This window comes from Lithobates pipiens, unplaced genomic scaffold (genome assembly GCF_037356315.1).
Source record: "Lithobates pipiens isolate NorthernLeopardFrog02 unplaced genomic scaffold, aLitPip1_a1.2 Scaffold_18, whole genome shotgun sequence".
NCBI classification, from domain to species: Eukaryota; Metazoa; Chordata; class Amphibia; order Anura; family Ranidae; genus Lithobates; species Lithobates pipiens.
In genome coordinates, this window is record NW_027507758.1 from 253,356,163 (window position 1) to 253,384,025 (window position 27,863).

At 45.9% G+C, this 27,863-nt stretch overlaps 1 protein-coding gene across 1 annotated transcript in view; it reads left to right on the forward strand.

Annotated features, from left to right (window-relative positions):
• AHI1 (Abelson helper integration site 1) overlaps window positions 1-27,863 on the forward strand; it is a 420,928-nt gene that overhangs the window by 122,423 nt on the left and 270,642 nt on the right. Inside the window, exons 10-11 of the mRNA XM_077486810.1 lie at window positions 1,880-2,020; window positions 9,674-9,806. Of these exons, the coding sequence (XP_077342936.1) occupies window positions 1,880-2,020; window positions 9,674-9,806 (274 nt within the window). The remainder of the gene's footprint in view (window positions 1-1,879; window positions 2,021-9,673; window positions 9,807-27,863) is intronic.

Below are 27,863 nucleotides of genomic sequence, written 5' to 3' on the forward strand. Positions count from 1 at the left end.
GCGCGCACATACAATCGACGTGCACCCGCGGCGCGTTGGAAGACGCTCGTGCCCACGACGACCCGCGGCACGAGTGCGCGTACGGAAAGTCGATCGTACGGAACGGACGGATTCCTGACAGTCATCTACCAGTGCCCAGCAGTGCCACCTATCAGTGCCCATCAGTCCCATCTATCAGTGCCCCTTAGTGCCACCCATCAGTGCCGCCTTATCTGTGCCCATCAGTACTGCCTTATCTGTGCCTATCGGTGCCACCTTATCTGTGCCTATTAGTGCCGCCTTAACTATGCCTATCAGTGCCCACCAGTGCAGCCTATCAGTGCCGCCTCATCAGCGCACTTCAATGAAGGAGAAAAATGACCTGTTTGCAAAATTTTATAACAAACTATTAAACATGATTTTTTTTTTTTTTTTGCATCTTTTTTTGTTTATTTAGCAAAAAATAAAACTCCCAGCTGTAATTAAATACCACCAAAAGAAATCTCTATTTGTGGGAAAAAAATGATAAAAATTTCATTTGGGTACGGTGTTGTATGCCCGCGCAATTGTCATTCAAAGTGCATCAGCGCTGAAAGCTGAAAATTGGTCTGGGCAGGAGGGGGGTTTAAGTGCACAGTAAGCAAGTGGTTAAAATAGTCCCCTTGCACAGCAATACAGCGCTCCCAGCATTCCTGCCACCTCTGAAATGTGTCCTGGAAGTCTTCTTTTTGAAGTGTGTCAAGCATCTTCTGCTATTTGCGCTGAATCTCTACAATGGTGTCAAAATGGCGACCTTTGAGCCGGATCTTCAACTCATTGCATCGCCGTAAACTTGCGGAATCATTTCAAATGTCTCTGTGGCAGATTTGCCCAGTTTCAAGCAGAATTCTATGTTTGCTCTTTGTGCTAATTTGCTGACCATGATGAAATAGCAGAAGTGGTAACGCACGTGGTCAGAATAGCACCAGTTGCAGAGCTCCCGATGTACACAGGACGATCTCTTTTGGTACACTGACTTATGAAGGTCGGTGCTCCCTGTAACTGTGTGTGCAGCCTTGTGCTGCCATCTGTTGGTGTGTTATAAAACTAGTCTTGAAACTTTTTGATACCACTTCGTATGTTCTACCATCTTTTCTTCATTCTATTTTTCACTCTGTTTATGAATGCCTATTGTAGATGTACTATGTGAATATCGATATTATGTCAACTGAAAGTATGATTTCATTGCTTCTTAATGTTTATCCCAAGTGTAAATGTGTAAATTTCCCCAAAGTTGTTCTCTTTTTTTTTTTTTTTTAAATGAAAGCCGTTAGGCATGAATTTGTAACCCTCAGACATGAAATCTGAAAAAAAAAACATATCCTATACTGTGTACTTGCCTCTCTCCAAAGCATTGAGTGTGATTTCTCTCTGTTGCTTGGTTCCTTTGTTATCAGTGTAAGCCACTTCTGGCATCTTTTCCTGAGTTAAAAAGGTGAGGGAGCTCTAGTATCCAGCTTGTGATTGATATTCACAGTTGTGCTTGTTACTGTGTGAAGAGGGATGTGTTCCTTCCCTCCTGTCAGTGCTCACAGCTGTCCTCACTGAGATCGGCTCTGTAAAGACTTTAGATCCCTGCCCCCTGCTGCTGGAGTTGAGAAGAAATTCTTTTATCTTTGTGTTTTCATAACAATTTACAGAAGAAATGACTGCAGATATACAGGTACAGCTTGTGTAGGAGGATTTGTTTCATCTCTGTGTATCGCCTAATGCTAGTCACTTCAGTAAGTATATGTAAGAGTTTTCAAGCACTTTAACAATAAGATTTATTCTATGCATCAGTGTCATGACAAGTCAGTGATTTCTGCTTAAGTTGTGCAATAGCCTATTAAAGACACTATCTGATTGGAATATATTTCAGGTAACTTCAACAAATATGGACCTTCCGTTTGGGAGCAGCTTATCAAATGCTGACCTACAGCATGATGTTGCCACGAAGGGGCTAGATTTAGGTGAAAGTAAGCATAAGGAACCATTTAAGTGGACTCGGCTGCCAGGACAGGTAAGTCTTCATAAACCTTATATTGGCATTGACATGTAAAAGTAACAGGCTTAAATATGTTTTAAAGGGAATGTGTATGTTATCTCAACAGGTATCAAAGCTTCATTATAGCAAAAAATATTGTATTCTGGTAGCTGTATGTGGTTAAAACTTGTAAAATTAGTATGCAGGCTATTACTTATTTTTTGTTTTTTACTGTTTCACATGACATTTTCTATATTATATTCGATATCTACATGTTGACCAAGCTGTCCAGCAAAAGTGGTAGTTACTGGGGTTGGGCCAAACTATAGCATTGCCAGGGGTGCTTACAGCAGTCACCTGTCTGGTTTTTACTCTTATTTGGGGCTCTGTTAGAGGGATTTATACCCACTTCCTGCCATGCTGGCATCAGTTTAACGAGACAAGAAGTAAGGGAAAATCTGCAACAGGGACACAGAAAAGATAAATTAAAATTCTCACATTATTAAAAAAATTAGTACTGGACTTTATAGTCACTGAGATACACAACATTTAAAGATGAAAAAATATTGTTACAAATTACAAAACGATTAAAAAAAGAACAGCCAGACACACTAGTTAAAGAACTTTTCAAAGTAGAAATTGCCTATGGACTAATACACCACACAACCCATACAGCAAGGCATAGAGCCCTGAAAATGCTTGGGGATGTCCTTTTGTGGAGGCACCAATTAATTGTTCTATCAGGCTTGGTGTAAGTTGATCACAGTGTGCAGTAGCTTGGCTCTACATGTTGCACGCATAGTTCCTCAGGAGCAACAGCATAGGTAAGTATTCAAGATATGACAGATATTGCAGACTCGTGTCCTCAATTGCATAACTGGTCCAAATGTATAGAAACAGTGTTGAGCCCCAGTTTAACAATGTCTACAGAAATAACATGATATAGCAGGTTGGGTGTCAATTGCCTTAAGATCCTGTACGACAGTCAGAGCTTCAAAACATATAGAGAAAGGTCTTCCTCAAAAACTGCAGGAAGAGGAGTTAACAGTGTACCATGCCTGGCAACATCTGTCGCTCCATAGATCGCTCAGCATAGTAATAATGAGGATATGTACTGCGGCTGGTCGGCAAGTGGTTAAGGATGTAGGGGCCACAAGCGTACATCTATGCCCTCTCCTCCAAAGTCCATGTCTGATTTACTTATTTTTTGCCATTTTTTGCGATATGGCACTGCGTTGCTTTAACTGACAATTGTCGTGCGACGCTCTACCCAAACAAAACTGACGTCCTTTTTCCCCACAAATAGAGCTTTCTTTTGGTGGTATTTGATCATCTCTGCGGTTTTTATTTTTTGGGCTATAAACAAAAAAAGGAGTGACAATTTTGAAAAAAACACAATATTTTGTACTTTTTTTACTATAATAAATATCCCCAATTTCTCTAATATTCACCGACCGACACAGCTCCTCTCTGTAACAAATGGGTTGTTAGCCTTATCACTAGGAGAATACTAGGCATAGTTGTAATACAACACTCAGAACCAGGGGGGCGGTCCCTTGGTTAACAACCCTCCCATCTGCAGACAGACCTCCGTTTTTATTTTGCCTAGTGTAGGAGAAAGACGTAGGAACCCTGCAAAACCATTGGCCCGTGCTTTTTTATGCAGAAGCTTGGCTTTTTGCGCAAGATGAATGATCCTGTGATCAGTTGTCAACAGCCAGCTGGGTGATAGGCTGGATACCCTTATCCCTGTAGTCTCCCCAGTCCAGCCATCGAGCGTGTGCAGGTCGCAGCTATGGCTTGGCAGGCCACGACGAAACCTCTGCTCCAGAGGTGGTCGTGAGCTTTTATGCGCCGGGGCATACATATGACCGGGCTACTGTTGTCTTCGTCACAGTATGCCGGGTCAGCAGCTACCCTGTACTGATCAATGAGTAGTTCTACAATGGAATATCTCCCAGCTCTTCAGGACTGGTAAGTACAGCTCTCCCTTCCTCTGCGGGGCTGAGCGGGTGGGCATTCCCTGGGAGGTTGATTTGGGGGTCCCTCACCTCCCTCTCTTCTCTCCCCTGTGCCTATCTCCCCCCCCCCCCCCCCCGGGGGATGCTGCATGTGGCTGCTGAGCGGTGTATGTGTGCATATACAGGGGATCTCTGTGGGCTCTCACCTGAGATGGGGGGCTGGCTGGCTTGAGGTGTCCTGGGTCCTGTGTGTTAAGCTCCCGGAAGGTGCCTGTGAGGGTCTGCTGTGGTCTGGTGCGGCACTGTGTCTCTGTTATTCTTTCTTTCTGTACCTGCTGGTGGCCATTTTAGGTGTGGGTGAGGGCCGCATGCCTTCCAGGGCTTCAGCGGCCATTTTCCAAGTGATCTCCTATTCAGGACACTGGCGACCATTTTCTGGAAGCCTGAACACGTGTTCTCTAGCAGCAGCATGGCTCATGTGCTCTCACAGCCATTTTCCCTGTGTTTTCCTGCCTGTGTACTGGACACTGGGCGGCCATTTTATTGAAGCCTGAGCACTTTTCTAGAACGTTTTAGCGCTCATTCTGGCGGCTGCCACTGACACAGCTTTTGTTTCCTCTGCACTTGGGAGCACCCAGGGACTACAGGCACTACTTGTGAACAGCGCAGAACTCCTCAGGGTGTTGAGTCCGGCGGGAAAGAGCCCCTCAGCGGCAGCAAGGAGGGTGGGACTGTCACTGTCTTAAGTCCCCTTCGGGTTGCAGAAAGGGTAGGGTCAGCATGGCTTCAGAAACTGGTGTTTCTTCCCCCGAAATCCAGGCAATTGCAACCGGGTCATCTGCGGACTGCATAGTGCCCATGGACACCCTGACGGCGGTCCTCAATTAGTTCGTTGCCAAGATGGAGGCAGTGCGTGGGAAGAAAGGTGCATGAAAGAGCCCCGCCCCTCCCCCCCCTGGGGAGAGCTCTGACGCAGACACGGGTCCTGCTCTGTCTTGTCAGACGACGCTGACCAGGACCGTTCGGACAGTGAGGATGAGTCCCCATCTGGGTCCGGGCGTGGCAAAGCACTTGTTGGAGCACTTATCACAGCTGTGCGTGATACCCTGAAGATTCAAGAGCTAGCGGATCCCTCTGCTGATGTACCAGTCCCTTTTGGGTCGCGCGAGCCAGTACGTTCACCTAAGGTATTCCCGTATCTAACTTATTTTGAGAAGTTCATTTACAAGGAATGGGGTCGCCCGCAACGGACCTTTTTCGGTCCCCAAATACATGGCGGTGAATTACCCTTTTGAGAAGAGCCTTCGCAAAAAATGGTCGGCTCCTCTGGTCGTGGACCCCCCAGTATCCAGGTTAAATAAAGTAACCACGATCCCGGTTGAGGGGACTCCTGCATTCAAGGATCCCACGGACAGGAAGGCTGAGGCAGTGGCTCATTCCTTGTTTACGGTTGTGGGGTCAGCCGTGCGACCTGTACTGGCATCCGCACTTGTGTCGCAGACACCGACTGAGTGGGCAAAACGTTTGCACCGCGAATTGGGAGAGCAACAGGCTTCTCCTGTCTGCGTGGAACTAGTAGACAAACTAGTGCAAGGCCTTAAGTACATCTGTGACGCGGCTCTGGATACTCTCCCTCTGTTATCCAGGGCTTCAGTGTCAGCTGTGGTGCTGAGGCGCCTAATTTGGCTAAAATGCTGGTCTGCTGACCAGGAATCCAAAAAAGCCCTGATGGATCTTCCCTTCCTTGGCGACCGGCTCTTTGGAGCCTCATTAGATGACATTATTAAAAATGCCACCGGTGGAGAGAGTACCTTACTTCCACAGACCAGGAAGGCTAAGGAGCCACGCCATAGGCAAGGGCCCTCCTTTTCCGCTCACAAACTGCTTTTTCGTCCGCCCGGAGCTTCGACTAAATGTCCCCAGGACGTCCACGGACAGTCAAAAACGTCCCTGGAACTGCAAGCCTAACAAGCCTGTGAATAAAAGTGCTACCGCATGAAGGTTTGCCCCCCACCCGAGACATGGGTCGCCTTCGGGAGTTTGCAGCCCGGTGGTCCTCCCGGTTATCCGACCATTGGGTCTGCGATCTGATTTCCACAGGCTACAAGATAGAGTTTCTCTCTTGGCTGCCAAACAGATTCTTCCCCTCCAGCATACCCATATCCCGGTTTGCCAGGAGGCCCTCTTGGGGGGCGGTAAGGGATTTGCTGAATCGCGGGGTGATTGTACCGGTTCCAGAATCGGAACGCTTCCAGGGATTCTACTCAAATCTGTTTGTGGTTCCCAAGAAGGAAGGGGTATGTCTGATCTTGGACCTAAAAGCCCTCAATCACTTTGTAAAAGTGCAGAGGTTCAGAATGGAATCCGTTCGCTCAGTAGTCGCTGCACTCCATCAAGGGGACTCCCTGACCTGGCCAACCCCCACATGTTCTTTTGTGACGAAACGCGTTTGCTAAGAGGCATGGTGAGTATTTTGCTGCTCTCATTTGTTTTGGAAAATGAAGAAAAGATTTATTTTTTTTTTCTTCTTTTTTGATTGTCAAAACTTTGACAAAAAGCTAGATCTGCAAAATACTTAACATGCCATGGGTTTTGTGCTATCTTGGTATTTCATGGCCTCTGATTCTGTGATGGGTAGTGAGGAGTGAAATCAAAAATTTACGCCCTTGGTTTTTTGGTGTCCTGTACATGGCTAGGTTCCCAAAAAGTCTCACACATGTGGTATCCCTGTACTCAGGAGAAGCAGCAGGATGTATTTTGGGGGGTGATTTCAAATCTACCCATGGAATGTTTGAGCAATATATAATTTCAGTGAAAACTTTGTGTACATTTTTTTTTTTTTTTTGTCACAAGTGATTGAAAAATGACAAAAAATAAATAAAATATTCAATGTGCTCAATATGCCTCTCAGCAAATTCCTTGGGGTATCTACTTTCCAAAATGGGGTCATTGGGGGATACCCTAGTTTGTAGACGCTATAACTTTTGTGCAAACCAATAAGTATATGCTTATTGAATTTTTTTTACCCGAGACATGTGGCTGAATGCATTTTGGCCTAAATGTATGACTAAAATTTAGTTTTATTGTTAAAAAAAAAAAAATTTATAACAAAAATTTGAAAACATAATTTAAATAACAAAATTGTGGTCTTTTTTCGTTTTATATCACAAAAAAACGAAAACTGCAGAAGTCATCAAAAGAAAGCTCTGTTTGTGGGGAAAAAAGGACGCAAATTTTGTTTGGGTTCAGCATTGCATGACCACGCAATTACCAGCGCAGTGCAAATTGTAAGCCCCTGTACACACGGTCAGACATTCTGCCAACCAAATCCGTTGGATTTTGTCTGGATTTTGTCCGATGGATTGTGTCTGAAACTTGGACCAAGTTATCGGAAAATCCGATCGTTCAGAACGTGATGACGTTATTTCGTTACGACGGGACTACATTCAGGCTAGTAGCCAATAGCTTTGGTGTAGGAATTTGATCTGAGCATGCGTGGCACTTTGTCCGATCGGAATTCTCTACACATGATCGGAGTATGTCCGATCGGACCAGTTTGTCGGAAAATATTTCCAACAAGTTGGAAAATTGGGTCGGACGGATATTCTGACGGAATCAGTCCGATGCATACCACACACAGTCGGATTATCCGACAACGCGCTCCGATAGGACACATTCCGACGGATTCTCCGACCGTGTGTACAAGGGCTAAGAAGTGCTCTGGTCAAGAAGGGGGTAAAATCATCCAGCGCTGAAGTGGTTAAAAGAGAAGTATAAGATTTTTTATTTTTTTTTATTTTAGAATCATACTTGTCTAGGTGGGTGCAGCATCAGTCCTCCGCTGGCTCTAAGGCTGAGAACCAAGCGATCAAACACCGCTGATAGTTCAGTTCTCAGAGCTCCCTGAGCAAAGAGCTTGTAAATGTCAGCCACCTCCGTCTGCTCTGTCCCACATGCTCAATGAATCGCTGAGCTGTGGAGGGGGTTGTGACCATTTCAGGCTCTCAACGGCTCCCAACCATATGGTCGTGGCTGTTCCTGAGCCTGGACCGGGTCTATGAAGTCAGCCGACGGCAAGCATCAGGTCACTGTCTGCTGAAAACAGGTTGCAGAATTGCAGAACCAACTACATTCCTGTGATCCACTCAAGCTTTGGCTGTACTTCTCTTTTAAAAAGTGGACTATCTTTGTAGTGGATCCAGCCCTTTCATGTCTTAAGAGAACTTTGACTGTACCTGTAGAGGGCATCCTGATGTTTAGAGACATTGTGGATAAAAGGCTAGTCCTTTCCAAGGTTTTATTCCCCCATCCAATTCGCGATAGTGAACACAGCCTGAACATTTCTTCAGAGTATCTGCAACCACAGATGTCAGTAGGGCTTTTTTTTTTTTTAAAGCCCTTTTACTGTTTTTTTTCTAACTCCAGTTACTGTGTGATGCACAAACCTCATTAAGTAAAGAAAAACCTCTTTTACCAATGATTATGCCAAATCCACCTTAATTTGTGTCTGACATGCTCACTGTCCCCAACACTGCAGCTCAAAGAGGGAGGCAACATTGTTAATACAGAAAGAATTAATGCTGTTAGCCATGCCCCCTGCAGCATTTTTTTAACCCATTGTAAGCAGGCACAGCCTACAAAACTCTGCTCTCCATTCAAGAGCAGTGTAACATTGTTACATTATGTATACTTAATTGGCAGGCGCAACAGATGTTTGTGGGACTTTTCAGGGCCGGTTCACACTATGAATTGCACAGGAACGCCCTGCACATTTGTGTGCAATTCACATGTGATCTGGGAGCAGTGTGATTTGAAAATGTTGCCAGACCACACTAAAAGTGGTGCATGCAACCGGATCACATGGTACCATGTGATCCGGTGCAGGCAAACCCACTGTGTTTATTACCTGCGTTTGGGGTATCATTAGCATTGCACTGACATTCACTGCAGATTGCAAATGCAGTGCGTTTTGAATTCGGTGCAGGAAACACACATGGAACGTGGGTTTCCCACACCACACTGTTTTGTGAATTGGCTCTGAGAGAAAACTGTAATGTCGCATACACACGACCAGACTTTCCAGCAGACTAGGTCCGACGGAATCAGTCCGTCGGACAATCCGATCATGTGTGGGCTAATCCGATCATTTTTCGTTTAAAAAAATCTGACAGACCTAGAAATAGAACACGTTTCAAATCTGTCCGATGGACTCGTCTCCGATCGGGAAAACCGTTCGTCTGTATGCTGGTCCGACTGACCAAAAAAAACGCAAGGGACGCTATTGGCTACTGGCTATTGAACCTTCTTTTTAAGTCCTGTCTTATGTCATCACATTCAAAACGAACAGACTTTCGAACGGATTTGGTCCGTTTGTGTGTGGCCAAGTCCGTTCGTTCGGAAAGTCTGTCGGAACGCCACCGAAAATCCGTCGGGAAGACCGTCTGACCTAGTCTGCTGGAAAGTCCAGTCGTGTGTACGGAGCATAAGTGCAGATGAACTTTGATAAATAAGTGCTGCAGCGCGTTTTTTTAAATAGGAGGCCATAGTTCTACGAATATGTAAATAACATGTAAGTAGTCTGTGCTGTTTTTTTGTTTTTCCTCAACCTTTTTATGTATTTTAGTTTTTCATGCATATATTGTGTGTTTATGTAAGGCTTTTTTATTGGAAGCATACAGGCAGAAAGTTACATGCTTATATAATATATATAACTATCTTGTCCTTGTAGGCATGTCACATTCCAAACAAGAAGTTTTTATCTTTGCGTGGTGGACAAATGGGATGTTCTTTCCTGTGTTTCTCCTATGATGGGAGAACACTGGCTGCAGCATGTGCAAACAGAGATGGTTATCCTATATGCTGTAAGTTCCCCCCCCCCCCCCCCTTTTTATACTTTGTTAAAAAAAACAATATAGCACTTTTTAGGTATGAAGGTTTTAATGGCATTTTAAGAGCAATTGTTGGTCTTCCCTTCTGTATCATTTAGGCCATTCTTATTACAACATTAATGTGTATGTAGTCCCAAAATCTATTTTTTATCATCTTTGAAATTCTTGCCTGGAGATCCTGACAGTCACAGCACTTTTGAATGCTGAAAACGCTAAGCCACTGGCTCGGAAATAGGATCATCATTGCCAGCCTGTTGTGTGCATTCCTTCAGTTGATCATTGTGCTGCCTATAAGGTCTATCAGATAGGGAAACCAATAGCCCACTAAAGGACCATACTGAAAATGCATTGACTCTACGAGTAAGCTGTTGATAGAGTAAAACCGGTTATACAACAGAGGTTCTGGTAGAGCTGCCAGTGTACCAGAAGGATCAGTACATTTTTATACAAGGCTTTTAAGCATGAAATTTTAATGGTGTATGGGACTCACTTTATTTATGGACTTCTTCTTTTTTTATTTATTTATTTATATATATATATATATATATATATATATATATATATATATATATATATATATATATATATATATATATATATAAATTTGTTTTCTACCACTGTCGCAGTTTATATTGACTTTGGAATGCCTATATTTATTATCACTGTGACATATGGATTAATTATGCTATTGTTTAATGATTTACATGATTCATTGCACATTTTTATAGTTAATTGTAGATGTATTGAGGTTTGATTTACTCACTGATTTATCATAGCTTAACCACTTGCTTACTGGGTACTTAAACCCCCCTCAGTCCCAGACCAATTTTCAGCTTTCAGTGCTCTCACATTTTGAATGACAATTACTCAGTCATGCAACACTGTAACCAAATGATTTTTTTGTCCTTTTCTTCATACCAATAGAGATTTCTTTTGGTGGTATTTGATCACCTCTCGTTTTTTTATTTTCTGCGCTATAAATGAAAAAAGACAGAAAATTTTGAAAAAAAATGAATTTTTCTTCGTTTCTGTGACAAAATTTAGCAAATTAGCAAATTTTCTTCATAAATTTTGGCCACAATTTATACTACTACACATCTTTGGTAAAAATAACCCAAATTTTTGCATATTATATGATCTGTGTGAAATTTATAGAGTCTACAAGCTATGGTGCAAATCATAAAGATTTGCAAAAAAAGATCACATCTGATGTACTAAGGCCTATCTCCATTCTTGAGACCCTAACAAGCCAGGAAAGTACAAATGCCCCCCAAATGACCCCTTTTTGGAAAGTAGACATTCCAATGTATTTAGTAAGAGGCATGGTTAGTTATTTTAAGTTGTCATTTTTTCCCACAATTCTTTGCAAAATTACGATTTTTTTTTTTCCCCACAAAATTTTCATTGTAATAGCTTATTTCTCCCACACGGAATGTGCATACCACAAATAACACCCCAAAATACATTCTCCTACTCCTCCTGAGTATAACGATACCACATGTGTGAGACTTTCGCACAGCCTGACCACATACAGAGGCCTAATTTTGAAGTAGCACCTTCAGGCATTCTAGGAGCATAAATTACACATTTCATTTCTCAACCACCTATTACAGTTTTGAAGGCCCTGGAACACCAGGGCAATGGAAACGTCCAGAAAATGACCCCATTTTGGAAAGCTAACACCCCAACGTATAATCTATGAGGCATAATGAGTCTTTTCAATGGTTCATTTTTTTCCAGAAGTTTTCGGAAAAAATGGAAAAAAAATGAAAACGCATTTTTTTTTACACAAAGTTGTCCGTTTATAAGATATTTCCAACGCATAGCATTTACATAGCAAAAATAACACCCCAAAATACATTCTACTACTCCTCCTGAGTATAACGATACCACACGTGTGAGACGTTTACACAGCCTGGTCACATGCAGAGGCGCAACATGCAAGAAACACCGTCGGCGTTCCAGGGACACATAGCCTGCACATACCAAGAATTACACCCCCAAATACATTATGCTGAGCAAAGGGTAAAGAAAAGATTACCTGTGGTTTTAGAAGCGCAGTTGTCCACAGGAGGATATCACTGGTCCAGGCAGCAGGCAGGGACTTGGTCAGCAACAGCGAACACAGTTTTTTAGGCAGCAGGCAGGGATACTGTCCATATTACAGTCCAGGGTTAGTGCAGAGATGTCAGCAGTGCCAAAAATATTGGTCCTGGTAGTAGGCAGGTCCTTGTGGTGTGGTCAGTGCGGCATGATGGCAGTAAGTCCTACAGGCAGCAGACAGAAGTAGAGCCTCGTTCAGGACAGAATGGGGATAGGGGTAGAGGCTTCTCCCTCCCAAATCTCTTTGAAGCCTCCGAGTCTCCAGACCCTAATCTAGGAATAAGAAAACAAAGAAAATTGTTTTCTTCTTCCAGAAAAACTATACTGGAGCCCCTCACATATGTGAGACCCCGTGTTGAATCCCACTAGTCCAGTTGCAGAATACAAGATCAGTCCAAGAGGCAGGCAAATATCGTGGTCAAACAGTCCAAGGTCAGTTCCAGATCAGGCAGAGATATGTACAGAATCGTTAGACAGAAGCATGGTCGAATAACAGTCCAGGGTCAGTTCCAGATCAGGCAGAGGTATGTACAGAATCGTTAGGCAGAAGCATGGTCGAATAACAGTCCAGGGTCAGTTCCAGATCAGGCAGCGGTATGTACAGAATCGGCAGGCATAAGAGTGGTCAAATAACAAGCCAGGGTCAGTTACAGAGCAGGCAGTGGCATAAGGGGTGTGAAGGTGTATGAAGGCAGGAACTGAGGATTATGTTTACCATACTTCACAAAAAATTTATTGAAGTATGGTAACGCCGAAAACAGTCGCCTATACAGAGGCCTGGCTGGGAAGGACATTGTGCACAATAAGATGTGTCTCTTCTGACTCCTGCTCTGGTACACACCTTACATCTTTTTTGGCGTCTTTTGCCTGTTGGTGTGGGGGGGATTTTATCCGGAAAGTGGCGCTCGGAGAGTCGACTAACAACGTCTGATCTGATATTTTCTGGTGGGCCGTTTGGGAAAATAAGGGCTGTGAAAACTTCCTCCTGGTAGCCAAAGAAACGTTTGGGGTTTTGGGTGGCGTTGCGGTAAATGACATATGAATTATAAATGGCCAATTGAAAAAAATTAATTGCTACTTTTTTGTACCAATGGTATGTCCGTCTTGTGACCAGATATGGTTCCATCATTTGGTCGTTGAAGTCGACTCCTCCCATGAACAAATTATATTCGGAAATGCATTTGGGTTTCTTTACGGGGCCATTCCTTCTGGGGATTTCCACAATGGTATCGTTGTGGATAGAAGATAACATGTATACATCCCTTCTGTCCCTCCACTTCACTGCCAGAACCTCCTTGTTTCTTAGACTTGCGGTTTCTCCTTTCCGCAGCTTCTTGTTCACCAGACTTTGAGGAAAGCCCTTCCGATTCTTTTTTACAGTGCCACATGCTGGCGTCTTCTTCCGGTGAAGGTTGTGGAACAGGGGCAGAGATGTGTAGAAGTTATCTACATAGAGGTGGTAGCCTTTATCCAGTAGGGGGTATATGAGGTCCCAAACAATTTTTCCGCTGGATCCCAAGTAGTCCGGACAATTAGGGGGCTGTAGCTGGGTGTCCTTCCCTTCGTACACCTTGAAGGAATATGAGATGACACCCCACTGGTACTTGGCCTTTCTTGCTGGGGCACTTCGGTGCTGGTGGACGGCACTGCGGTGCTGGTGGACGGCACTGCGGTGCTGGTGGACGGCACTGCGGTGCTGGTGGACGGCACTGCCTCACTAGAACGCCTTCGCTTGATGGGCCGGATATCTTCCTCCTCGGATTCATCAGTCAGTGTTTCACTGCTGAGGACTGGCTCATAATTTACATCGGCTTCAGAATCCGAATCCGAAAAGGAATCTGAAGAGGAGAGCTCCCCGTTGCTCTCGTCGGCCGTGGAAATAATTTGGTTAGCCTCCTCAGCGGAAAAGACACGTTTAGCCATGGTAGCACTGATGGGCACTGATGAGGTGGCACAGATGGGCGCTTTTGAGGTGGCACAGATGGGCGCTTTTGAGGTGGCACAAATGGGCACTGATGGGTCGGCACAGATGTGCACTGATTTATTGCACAGATGTGCGGATTTATTGCACGGATGTGCACTGCTGAGGCGGCAGATGTGCACTGCTGAGGCGGCACAGATGGGCACAGATGGGCACAGATGGGCACTGCTGAGGCGGCACAGATGGGCACTGCTGAGGCGGCACAGATGGGCACTGCTGAGGCGGCACAGATGGGCACTGCTGAGGCGGCAGATGGGCACTGATTTATTGCACAGATGGGCACTGCTGAGGCGGCACAGATGGGCACTGCTGAGGCGGCACAGATGGGCACTGCTGAGGCGGCACAGATGGGCACTGATTTATTGCACAGATGGGCACTGCTGAGGCGGCAGATGGGCACTGCTGAGGCGGCAGATGGGCACTGCTGAGTCGGCACAGATGGGCACTGCTGAGTCGGCACAGATGGGCACTGCTGAGTCGGCAGATGGGCACTGATGGGTCGGCACAGATGTGCACTGATTTATTGCAGGGATGTGCACTGATAAGGCAGCAGATGGGAACAGATGGGCACTGCTGAGGCGGCACAGATGGGCACTGCTGAGGCGGCACAGATGGGCACCGATTGGTACAGATGGCACTGGCGGTGCACAGATGGGCACTGGCGGGCACTGGTGGTGCACAGGTGGACACTGGCGGTGCACAGGTTTGCACTGGCGGGGTAGATCTGGACACAGGTGGGGTAGATCTGGACACAGGTGGGGTATATCTGGGCACTGGCAGGGTTTATATTATGACTGGCACGTTTATGTTAGCACTGGCACGGTAGAGAACGCTCACTCACTGTTAGCTGTCTCCTCACACGCTATCGCTGTGTGAGGAGACACATTCGGCAATGGGTGATGATCTCATTTGTTTACATTTGAGATCATCACCCATTGGAGGAGGCGATCGCGCTGTAAACGGCCGCTGTGATTGGCCGTTTACAGCGATCTGTGATTGGCTGTGTCCAGGGGACACGGCCAACACAGATTTTCCCCGATGCGCGCTCCCGGGAGCACGCGGGGAACTCTTAAAGGGGGCGACGTCAATAGACGTAGTCCCGGAAATTGAGATCCGCGCTGTAGCCTTCATTTGACTATAGCGCGGATCTCAAGTGGTTAACAGATATATAGATGCATTTATTTTATTTTGATAGTATTTATAATTTGTTGATTTGGGATATTTGCACTGATAGCACTTCACTGTTTGTAATATTTTTTCTATTTTACTGTAATGAGTGCACGTTTTCTAGTGATATTTTATGATTATTTATCTTTTTTATATTTTTGAATAGCATGTGGGGGTTTTGATTAGATATTCCTTTTCATTGTTTGAACATCCTGGTTATAAAATGGATAGCGAGCCTCCAAATTGGAGGAGTGGGGGTAGGGGGTTGTGGCAGAAGTGCCTCTAGCTGAAGAGTTTAGACTGGCTTCAAGTCTATCAGGTAGGACTGAAAGGAATGAAAATGAGAAAGTGAAAAGAGATTTGGGGTTTAGGTTTTCTCCTTTGTTCCCTTTTTGTATATGCATGCTACCTTGGTAGCTATATAGCTTATGATGGAGTTGTTGTGCGACGTGACACATGTGAAGTCCCATAACAAGTCAAAATCCATGTATTTCAATGATCCCCGTTCTAATTGGTGCGACTCCAAAAAAAGTTTTTGTACTACTTTGTTCAGACTTCGGTGCATCTTGTTCTCCCATGGTTCTCACCAGTCGCATGACATTGCATCAAAAATCGCGTTGCAAAGTCGCACTGTAAAAACACTGTTTACAACTAAGATACTGTTGCTAGAATACATTAAAGTAGTTCCAGTGAACTTCAAATTCAAGTTAAGTAAAAAGCTTCTAATAAGATTAATAATTGTGAATGCAAAGATTAATGTTTCTATACAGGTATTGAGATGTCAAATAATGTAGCTGAATCATGTCAATTTAAAAACAATTGGCAAAAATGAATTGGATCTCCTGTTTTACTGCTGTCTTCCTGTTTGGTAAAAAGGTTATTCCCAGGACAGTGAGCAGGAAACCTCTCTAACAGCAGCACAGACTGAAATCTCTGCAAGGCCTGGTTCACACTTGTGCGGCTCTGAGAGCTGCATTTTGTGTGGGCAAGATAACCCATCCATAAAAGAAAAAACACAAGGGAAAGGATATTATTTATCTTTTTTTATATTTTTGAATAGCGCGTGGGGTATTAATGCTTTTTTTTTTTAAAAGCAGCAGCGGCTTCCTGCACTGCTGCACTTGCAGTTTCTGTGTAGGCTGTGATTTTTTTTTTTTTTTTTAAATCTCGCTGCTTTTTCAAGTGCATGAAAACCCCATTCGCTATTCAGTAATATTAAAAAAGATAAATATTCAGAAAGCAGCTATTACTACAAAATGTGCACTCATCACACTAATAGCACCCACACACATCTCCTCCTGCATTTTGTGCGGGTGGTTGTGGCTGCGGGATTCGGAACCATCCTCACAAGTGTGTGAACCAAGCCTAATAGAGGCCCAGATAGCAGTAAATCCTGATATGGGGTTTAAACTTTCCCTATTATATACAAAACTGTAAAAAAATAAAAAGGTTTTAGGCATATATACACTTCAAAGCAGTGGTAAGCAATCCATTTCCTATTTACTCTATGGATACTTAAAGGGGTTGTATAGGTTTTATTTTTTATTTTTATTTTTTTTATAAATAACGTGTTATACTTACCTCCACTGTGCAGTTCCTTTGGCCCCGATCCTGCTGTTCTGAGGTCCCACGGCAGCTGTCTCGGCTCCTCCCCGCTAAAGCTTACCCGCTCTGGGAAGCTCTTTCCCGAGGGGGTTAGCTTGCAGGCACACTCCCGTGTCATACAGTTGGTGTCCATAGACGCCAAGTGTATGGCTCTGTAAAGACCCCCCCCCCCCAGCGGCCGCATCATTGGACGTGATTGACAGCAGCACGAGCCAAAAGCTGCGCTGCTATCAATCCAGTCAATGGCCAGTGGAGAAGAGGACGCTGGGGGATGTGCACAGCAGGTGAACGGGCTCAGGTAAGTAAAATGGGGGGCTGGGGGGCCCATGACAGCGAGGTGTTTTTTCACCTTAATGCATAAGATGCATTAATGTGAAAAAACACAAACCTTTACAACCCCTTTACAGTATAACCAAACCCAAGAATATAAATGTATTATTTTTCAGCCTACCAGTCCACATATATAGCGGTTGCATTCATTTTCATTTTCAAGCTAAGAACATTGTTATCAAATGCAGAAAATGCCTATTGATCTTTACCATAAATGGCAGTGTCCTTGTCGCAATCCCCTCATCGGTAAACTGGTAGGTTGCAATATATATATTAAAATTTTGCCCTAGAAAAAAAGGGTATATATACAGTGTATTTATGTGCTTTAAACAAAATATTTAGCTTGTTTCCCTTTTTTAAGTTTTCAAAATTACCCACATTTTATTCATAGGTGTGATAAAGTATGATTTAACAGGATATCATAGTGCTTCCTATTGTAGCAATGCATTAAAACATTTTGGTATTTACTGCCTTGAAGGCAAGGATAGGTTACTTTTGTGCATTTATTAAGGAGATTTTACCCTATCCAGCTAGAAACACTATGGTTGTCTATTACTGGGCAAAATGCCCAATTGTCTCCTTTTACTGTACATAATAAAGAGGTATAGGAGTCTAGGACCATAATATAAACAATAAAGCAGGTGTGTTCAGGTTGGAAAATCCCTTTTTTGCATAGGTGTGTGACATAATAGTTCATTTTATGTACATCTAGACTGGGGGACAAGGGATGGCAATTATATCATAATAAACAATAACTGTGTTGTGAAATAGTGTAGTGATCTGCCTTTTGATAGCTTGCACAGTGTTGATATATACAGAGGTAGACTGTTAAAATTCAAAAAAGCTACTTTGAGCCAGCCCAATTCTTTTGGTAGTTCCTCTGTACAGCTCTGTTTAGCTCATCAGCTCTTTAAAGACTGTATTTAATCCAATTACTCATTAATCTTCTTTCTGTAAGCCTTGGCCAGTGTACCTGGATTTTGTCCTCCTTACTATTTACACTATTACCCTTAATTACTGCTGCTGGTTACATTTTAGTGAAATGCATGATATGTCATGCTGTATACCCTGTACAATACACAAGGGTTTTATGTGTATCTCGTAATACATACTGAATGATCAAATTAAAACTATAGTAAATCCCAAAAACAAAAATCTAATATATTGCAGCTTACCAAATGTGGTGGCTTTATTTATTTTATTTATTTTTTAAGTTTTTTTCCTTTTATTTTCAGCTGATGACTTGGCTAGTAACACAGTTCCTGTCTTAAGCCCCTTTCACACGGGGTGGAATTCTCTTCACTGATCCCTGCTGAGCCGGTGGATGACAGGTCCATCTCCACTCACTGCGCAGAGACAGACCTGTCAGAGTCCCGCTCTCCTCTGTAGGGAGATCTGATGAAACCCAACTGCCTGTCTGTTTTCATCTGATCCACCAGACGGGTGGAAAATAGGGCCACCATCCGTCTGGATTTGACAGACAGGATTGGATAGCAGCGAGTGTCAGCGGACATGTCACCGCTGACATGTGCCGCACAATAGGGGTGAATAGATGGTCCGATCGGGTTTGCCTGCAAAACTGACAAGCGGACCTGACTGGACTGCCCGCGTGAAAGGGGCCTTAGAATGTCCCCACTTTTGGTGGAGGAGCAGTGGAGACCCTTATGGACAGGAATACTGTCAGTCTGTGGAGAGGGTAGTGTTAGATGCGCTAGCAGATTTAGATGGACTTGACTGACAAATTACAGCTGAACTCCAGCTAATCATTTTTAAGCAGTTAAAGTAAGTTTTTTTATTTTTTTTTATTTTTATTTTTTTTTTGATGTTTTTTTTTTCCCTTTTGGGATGAAAGTTTACATAAATGAATAAAATCTGACCATTGTAAACGCCCCTGTTAGGCCGCGTACACACGGGCGGACTGTTCGCCCAACTTTGTCCGCTGAACAGTGTTTGGGCGGACAGTCCGCTCGTGTGTGGGCTTTCAGCGGACAGTTTCAGCGGACAGTTTGACGAACAAGGTTTTTCGGAATTTCCGAAAAACTGTCCGCTGAAACCTTGTTTCAGCGAACAGTCCGCTCGTGTGTAGGCTTGTTCGTCAAACTAAGTTCCGCGCATGCTCAGAAAGGATTTACACGCCGAAAGTTATAATGCAGTGTATAGGACGTCGTATTTTTCGTCCCGTCGTACGTGCCGTTCACGTCATCGCGCACGGTTTCAGCAAACTGTTCGTCCGTCGTGTGTGGCCATGTCCGTCCATGCTAAGTTTGAGCGGACTGTTTGCCGAAACTGTTTGACGGACAAAGTTGGGCGAACAGTCCCCGCGTGTGTACGCGGCCTTAGTGGTAAATGATTTGTCTCAACCCTCTAACTGCCAGTTTTGCTGGACAGCTAAGTCTATTTAAAAAAAGTTGAAGGATACCAGACTTAATTTGCAGATCACCAGGTCAAAATAAAAGGAAAAGTCTAAAAATGAAAAGTATTGCAGCCACTGCTTTTAAGAATTGATGGGCTACAATATTGTATATTTTTGTTTTTGTGCTGTCACTTTCGTCTGATGTATATACGATTTAATACTGTGCAATGTTTTCAGTTTAAGGCCCCGTTCACACCTGATCGATTTCCTGCTTGAAGCTTGTAGCTCTAAAACACTTAATAAGCCAAATCCTATATTTCAAAGGCCCCTGATCTGAGTGTTCTGTATTCTAAAGCAAAACATCTGTCACTCAAAGAAGTACTTGAGCTTCTTTTTGGCAGATTGGAGACAAATTGGGCCCCATAGACTTCAATAGGAACAATGTGCAACATGAGCAATTTACGAGTGTTTTGTCGCTTGTTTTCTGCTCGAACAGCAACCTAATCTCTTTCACCTCTCCCCCTAGTGCTTTCTATTGGCTAAACACCCCCCCCCCCCCCCCCCCCCCAGAACACTCCAATCAGTGCAGTCAGTAATTGGCTGAGAACTCTGACTGGGAGTCGGTCAGCTGTTGGTTTTCCAGCATGCATGTCTGACAGAAGCCGGACAGATTTTAACGGACCTGTTGGCGTACACACGGGCCGAATGTCGGCAGTTTTTTTTATTGTACTAGCCAATGTCGGCTGGCAATCGGTCTTTGTATACAGTGCTTAAGCTACAGAGCTATTTAAAATATCCTCATTCTATAATAACAGTTGAACATGTGCCGCAAAGTATGTTGTCATTTAGTAGGATTTCGGGCCACTAGATGGCAGTATAATATCACCAAAATATTTACATAGTGGGATTTATACATGGTGTCTTTTCCCCGCTAGTGTTGTCATTTTCAAATTTAGGTATGTTTGCAATTTAAACTGTAAATATGTTCAGGCTCGTGTGTTTGTTTATTATCCAACTTTCCCAATGCCGTATTAGAAACGTATTAGAAACTCCAGTGAAAATGTCCCCTAAAATGTATTTATACCTTAAAGAGGAAGTAAACCCTGATGGGTTTACTTCCTCTTTTTTTCCCTGCAAAGGTAAAGCATAATGGACTACTATGCATCGCATAGTAGCTCATTATGTGTCACTTACCTGACACAGGAGCCAGCGAAGTCGCCGCTGTCCCCTGTAGTCCGCCGCATCCATCTTGCTGGTGGCGTCTCGCAGCTCCGACGAATGACAGCGGCGAAGCCGCGATGACGTCACTCCCGCGCGTGCGCACGGGAGTCGCGTCTCGCAGCTCCGCTGCTGCCATTCGGCGAAGCCGCGATGACGTCACTCCCGCGCATGCGCACGGGAGTAGACAAATTAGGCAAATCCATTCTTGGACTTGCCGCATTTAGTGCGCCTGCGCCCCGCTGTCTACGGCGCATGCGCCGTAGACAGCGGTGCCCATTTTCGGGCAAATATCTCCTAAACCATATAGGTTTAGGAGATATTGCTTGGACCTACAGGTAAGCCTTAATCTAGGCTTACCTGTAGGTCAAAGTTGTTTGAAAGGGTTTACTTCCTCTTTAACAATGAACTTTTCTTCTTTGTTGGCTTAATCTGTGAAATATACAGTTGAAATATTGCAAACTTATAATAAGCTATGACAATTATAATGCAAAATATTACATGGGCAACATACAACATAACATTATTACATTGTTGAAGGATCTGTAGAACCTGGGATTTTGGATTTCGGAATGTGAAGGTTGAAAACAAAGCGGTAAAAATGCAATAAAAAATTCTGATGAAAAAAAATATATCTCTTTCTCTCTCTCACACACACACACACACACACACACACACACACACACACACACACACACACACACTTGAAAGCATGTTGTTGTATTTGTTTTATAAATTAATTCATACATTTGTTTTGTAAATGGAAAAATATTCTTTTTGTCAGCAATTCCGAGCTGTCCTAAATCTTGTACTCTTGTGTGCTGCTGTTTCTTGTACTACCTGTAATGAAGTATGTCCCAGGATGTGCAGGCTGCCCTGTCCTCATCCTGCTGCTGAACTTCTTGCTGTGGGTCTTTGGGCTCAGCCATAGTAAGAAGATCTCATAGGAACACACCCCTCCTGCCCTGTCCTCCATTGAAAAAAGTTATTTCTCTTATGCCCCGTACACACGAGAGGGATTAAGTCTGACAGACTTCCGACGGAGTTCTAGCGGAGTTCCGCCGGAGTTCTGGCGGACTTTTCGACCGAACGGACTTGACCACACACCATCACACCAAACTCCGACGGAGTCGAACGTGATGACGTACGACTGGATTCGACGTAGGAAGTTCATAGACAGTAGCCAATAGCTGCCCTAGCGTCGGTTTTAGTCCGTCGGAGTAGCACACACACGAGCGAATTTTTCGAAGGGGACCGGGTCCGGCGGAGTTCCGTCGGGAAAATTTGAAGCATGCTTCATTTCTAAAGTCCGTCAGACTTTTGCGAAGCTAAAGTCCGTTGCAGCCCACACACGAGCGGATAGTCCGCCGGACTCAGTCCGTCGGAGTTTGGATGTCGAAAAGTCCGCTCGTGTGTACGGGGCATTATACTCACCGACCGACACAGCTCCTCTTTGTAACTACATGGGTTGTATAGCCTGCCATTAGGAGAAACTAGGCAAAATTGTTACACAATACACAGAACTTTAATCCCGCCCCGGTGGGGTGGGCCCCATGCCATCAACCTTCCTCCTGCTGCTTGCAGCTTCAGTTTTTATTTTGCCTAGCAAGGAGAATGACCTAGGAAACCCTGCGGGCCTCTCGGTCCATATTTTTACTGCAGGTTTGCTGCTTTTTGCGCAAGATGAGAGAACCGTAGATCTTCTATCAACTGCCAGGTGGGTGACAGGCTGGTTAATGATATCCTTGTAGTCTCCCCAGTGCGGTCATCGAGCGTGAGCAGGCCACAGCTACGGCTCGGCAGGCCACGACATACCTCATGCTCCAGAGGTGGTCGGTGAACTTCAATGCTCCGGGGTATACATATGACCGGGCTACTGATGTCTGGATCACAGTATACTGAGGCCAACAGCTACCCTGTAACTGCGCAGGTGTAGGTCTGTGATGGAATGTCTCCCAGCTCTTCAGGACTGGTAAGTATGGCTCTCCCTGCTTCGGTGGGGGGAGCAGCTGGGTATAGTTGCCACCTCATCCCTTTAAACCCGAACACATATGAATTACACAGGTTCTGAGGCTAATTTCATGCAGATAAGGCACCAAGTGAGTTTAATTATCAACCTTAATCAGCCACAGAAACTGTGTAATTAATATGTGTTTGGTTTTAAAGGGATGAGGTGGCAACCCTACAGCTGGGCATTCCCTGGGGGGTCGATTCGGGGGCCACCTCACCTCCTTATCTTCTCACCCAAGTCCCTATCACCCCTCCCTTCCCCCTCTGAGGGGGATGTCTGCATGCGCTGCGGGCGGTGTATGTGTGTGTGTGTGATCGCTGTTTCTCACCTGTGGGGGCTCTGTGCGGTTGCTGTTCAGTCCTGGTCCAGGTCTGGGGGTCCCAAAAAAGCAGTTTTTGTGGAGGTTGTCTGTCTGTCAGCAGACAGCTCATTTTTATTTTTGCTCTCTTCACCGCATGGCGCAGTTCCGGTGGCCATCTTGGATTTGGGAAAGCTATAGATTCCCCTGGGGAGCTTCAGCAGCCATTTTCCTTAGGATTCCTATTGATTACATTGGTGGCCATTTTGTGAAAGCCTGAATGCTTTCTTCACCGCTGGCCTCTTGTGACAGTATGACATGTGCTTTCTCTTGTTACTTCCTGTATCCACTGTGTGTGTGGGACACTGGATGGCTCTGTGCTAAACGCTGAAGCTGTTCTGCAGATCGTTGCACCGCTGTTAGAGCTGCTGATGCTGACAGTTTTTTCTCCTTTCTGCATCAGGGAACCTCCTAGGGTCTACAGCCACTGTTGTTGGCATTCACAGAACGCCCCAGGGTGGTGAGTCTAGCGCTAAGTACCCCCCCACCCACCCCACGTGGCAGCAGGAGGGTGGGACCTTCTATTTCCTAAGTCCCCTTGCAGGTGGCAGACAGGATAGGGTCAGCATGGCTTCAGAAACTGGTGTTTATTTCTCCGAAATCCAGGCTATAGCAACCGGGTCACCTGCGGTTAGTACGGTGCGCATGGACTCCTATGTTGCTAAGATAGACGTGGCATGTGGCAGGAAAGGTGCACGTAAGAGGCCCCTGCCCCCCCCCGTCCTCTGGGGAGAGCTCTGATGTAGACTCGGGCCCTGCTGCAGCTGGAGACCCCTGCTCTGACTTATCGGACGTGGCTGACCAGGACCGTTCAGACAGTGAGGATGATTCCCCGTCCGGGTCTGGGCACGACAAGGCGCTTGTTGGAGCACTTATCACAGCTGCGTATGATACCCTGAAGATTCAAGAGCCAGCGGATTCCTCTGCTGATGTACCGGTCCCTTTTGGGTCCCACAAGCAAGCACGTTCACCTAAGGTGTTCCCGTATTTGACTTATTTTGACGAATTCATCAACAGGGAATGGGGTCGCCCGCAACGGACCTTTTCGTCCCCAAAATCTTGGCGGTGCGTTACCCCTTTGAGGAAAGCCTTCTCAAAAGGTGGTCGGCTCCTCCGGTCGTGGACCCTGTAGTATCTAGGTTAAATAAAGTAACCACGATTCCGGTTGAGGGGACTCCTGCATTCAAGGATCCCACAGACAGGGAGGCCGAAGCAGTGGCTCGTTCCTTGTTTACGGTTGTGGGGTCAGCCGTGCGACCTGTATTGGCATCCGCACTGGTGTCGCAGAGTGGGCAAACCTTTTGCACAGCGAATTGGGAGAGCAGCATGCCTCCCCTGTCTGCGTGGAGCTAGCAGACCAACTAGTGCATGGCCTTAAGTACGTTTGTGGCACGGCCCTGAATACTCTCCCTCTGCTATCCAGGGCCTCAGTGTCAGCCGTGGTGCTGAGGCGCCTTATTTGGCTGAAATGCTGGTCTGCTGACCAGGCATCCAAGAAAACCCTTACGGATCTTCCCTTCCTTGGCGAACGGCTCTTTGGAGCCTCGTTGGATGACATTATTAAAAATGCCACGGGTGGTAAGAGTACACTACTCCCACAGGCCAGGAAGGCTAAGGAACCACGCCGCAGGCAAGGGCCCTCCTTTTCTGCTCACAAGCGGCTTTTTCGTCCGCCTGGTGCTTCGGCAAAATGACCCCAGCTCGACAGGACATCCACGGACGGTCAGAAGCGTCCCTGGAACTGCAAGCCTAACAAGCCTGCGAACAATAGTTCTACCGCATGAAGGTTTGCCCCCACCCGTGTCTCGGGTGGGGGGTCGTCTTCGGGAGTCTGCAGCCTGTTGGACCTCCCGGTTATCAGACCAATGGGTCTGCCATCTGATTTCCGCAGGTTACAAGATGGTTTCTCTCTTGGCCGCCAGATTCTTCCCCTCCAGCATACCTACGTTCCTGGTTTTCCGGGAGGCCCTGCTAGGGGCAGTAAGGGACTTGCTGAATCAGGGGGTGATTGTACCAGTTCCGGACTCGGAACGCTTCCAGGGGTTCTACTCAAATCTGTTTGTGGTTCCCAAGAAGGAAGGGGTACGTCCAATCTTGGACTTAAAATCCCTCAATCACTTTGTAAAAGTGCAGAGGTTCTGAATGGAATCAGTTCGCTCAGTAGTCGCTGCACTCCATCAAGAGGACCCCCTGGCGTCTTTGGCCATCCAGGATGCATACCTGCACATACCCATATGCCTTCAGCATCAAAAATGTCTGCGTTTTGGCAGTCGGGGAAGCCCATTACCAGTTTGTGGCTCTTCCCTTTGGCCTGGCATCAGCCCCCCGAGTCTTTACCAAAGTACTGGTTCCAGTATTGGCGTTACTGCGACAACGCGGGATCGCGATCGTGGGTTACCTAGACAATCTCCTCCTGAGAGCTTCTTCCGCCTCAGAATTAGAGGATGTGGCGATCACCATGCAGACTCTGCAAGAATTTGGGTGGCTGTTGAACCTAAAGAAGTCGGTGGTTGTGCCGACCCAGCGTCCGGAGTACCTGGGTTTACTATTGGATTCCAGGGAAGCGAGGGTCTTTCTCCCCTCAGACAAATTGCAGACTCAGATCTACGGTCAAACTACTAATGAACCGCAAGTGGTCATCACTCCGCTTTTGCATGCGAGTGCTGGGGCTCATGGTAGCCTCTTTTGAGGCAGTACCTTATTCCCAGTTCCACACCAGAGTCCTGCAGAAGGAGATCTTGACATACTGGGACAAATCTCCGTTGTCGCTGGATCGGTAGATCCAGGTGAGCCAGCCAGTCAGGGACTCCCTGATCAAGTTGCCGATCAATCTGTTTGAATTGAGAGCAATCAGGCTGTGCCTCCACATGTGGTCGACGTGTCTTCAAGGGTCGTCCGACCAGGATACAGTCAGACAACGCCACGGCTGTGACATGCATAAATCACCAAGGGGGAACAAGAAGCTCCGCTGCTGCTCGGGAGGTCGCTCACATACTTCGGTGGGCAGAGACACGTTCCGGCCCTGTCAGCCATTTACATCTTGGGGGTGGAAAATTGGCAGGCGGACTATCTGAGTCGACAGATGCTGTACCCAGGAGAATGGGCATTGCATCCGGAGGTATTCAGGCTGCTGTGCCTGAAATGAGGCCTCCCGGCTCAATCGGATGGTCCATTTGTGTCCAGGGCAGACGAGTCAGACGCGCTGGTGGCTCCGTGGGATCAGTACCAGCTGATCTACGCCTTTCCTCCGCTGAAACTGTTGCCACGTCTGCTTCGCAGGGTAGAAGCCGATAGGATTCCGGTGATCCTGATTGCCCCAGATTGGCCTCAGCGGGCCTGGTACGCAGACCTGATGCGCCTGGTGGCAGACGCTCCCTGGCGGCTGCTGTTGCGAGAGGACCTCCTATCTCAAGGTCCAATCTTTCACCCTGCTTTACCATCGCTGGCTTTAATGGCATGGCTGTTGAAAGCCAGGTATTGAGGAACCGGGGTCTGTTGGACTCGGTGATTCCGACTATGCTGAGAGTGTGGAAATCTTCTTCCAGGAAGATATACCATCGTACTTGGAAGGCCTATATCTCCATGTGTGAGGAGAAAGGGTGGCATCCGCGCTCCTTCTCTATATCCAGGATCCTGCTGTTTCTTTAGCAAGGTGTAGACCAGAGGTTGGCGTTGAGCACCATCAACGGGAAAATTTCAGCTTTGGCTGTCTTTTTTCAGCGACCCCTAGCGTCTCACTCACTAGTGAGTACTTTTGTTCAGGGGGTGCGCCATGTAGTCCCTCCGGTGCGTCTTCTGTTGCCTCCGTGGGATTTGAAACTGGTGTTGTCGGCGCTTCAGAAGCCGCCGTTTGAGAATATCAGGGAGATTCCTCTGTTGACCCTTTCACAGAAGGTGGTCTTTCTAGTGGCCATCACATCGGCCAGGAGGGTTTCGGAACTGGCGGCCTTGTCCTGCAAGTCGCCTTATCTGGTCATCCACAGGGATAAGGTGGTGTTGCGTCCGCAACCGTCCTTTCTACCGAAAGTAGTCTCGGCATTTCATATCAATGAAGACATTGTATTACCATTGTTGTGTCCTAAGCCGAAGCACCCCAAAGAGGTGGCCCTTCACGCTCTCGATGTGGTTAGGGCTCTGAAGGTGTACTTGTCCTTCACAGCTTCCTTTCAGAAGTCAGACTCACTGTTTGTTTCGGTGGCTGGTCCTAAGAAGGGTATGGCGGTCTCGTCGGCCACCATTTCCAGGTGGATCAGACAGATTGTAGTCCAAGCCTACGCCTTGAAGGGGCAGGTGCCTGCCTCCCTTTCCAGTCATGGCCCACTCTACAAGAGCAATCGGAACATCTTGGGCCTTCCGACACCAAGCGTCTGTCGCTCAGGTGTGTAAGGTGGCGACCTGGTCATCTGTCCATACGTTTACCAAGTTTTACAAGGTAGACGTCCGTGCATTGGCTGATGCTGGTTTTGGCCGCAAAGTTTTGCAGGCAGCCGTGTAGTTGCTATTGAGTTTTTTTTCCTGGTTTTTCGATAAAAACACAGTACTGTTTCGTTATTGCACTGTTACATTACTCCCACAAGGTTGCGGTCTGGGGGATCACTCCTGTTGAGGATGCCCGGTTTTGTGGTGGAGTTTCCACACACTGCTCTGTTTTTGTGGGTTTAGTTTCACTAGTTCCCACTTGCCATGGTGGATGAAGTTTTTTTAATGCTGTTTTTTTCCCACCCCTCGTTTGGCACTGCTTGGGGACGTCCCATGTAGTTAGAGAGGAGCTGTGTCGGTCGATGAATATAAGAGAAAATAGGATTTGTGTACTCACCGTAAAATCCTTTTCTCTGTAATTCACCGACCGATGCAGCACCCACCCCTCCTTTTTTCTACGTTATACTGCTTGTTGACGTACTGAA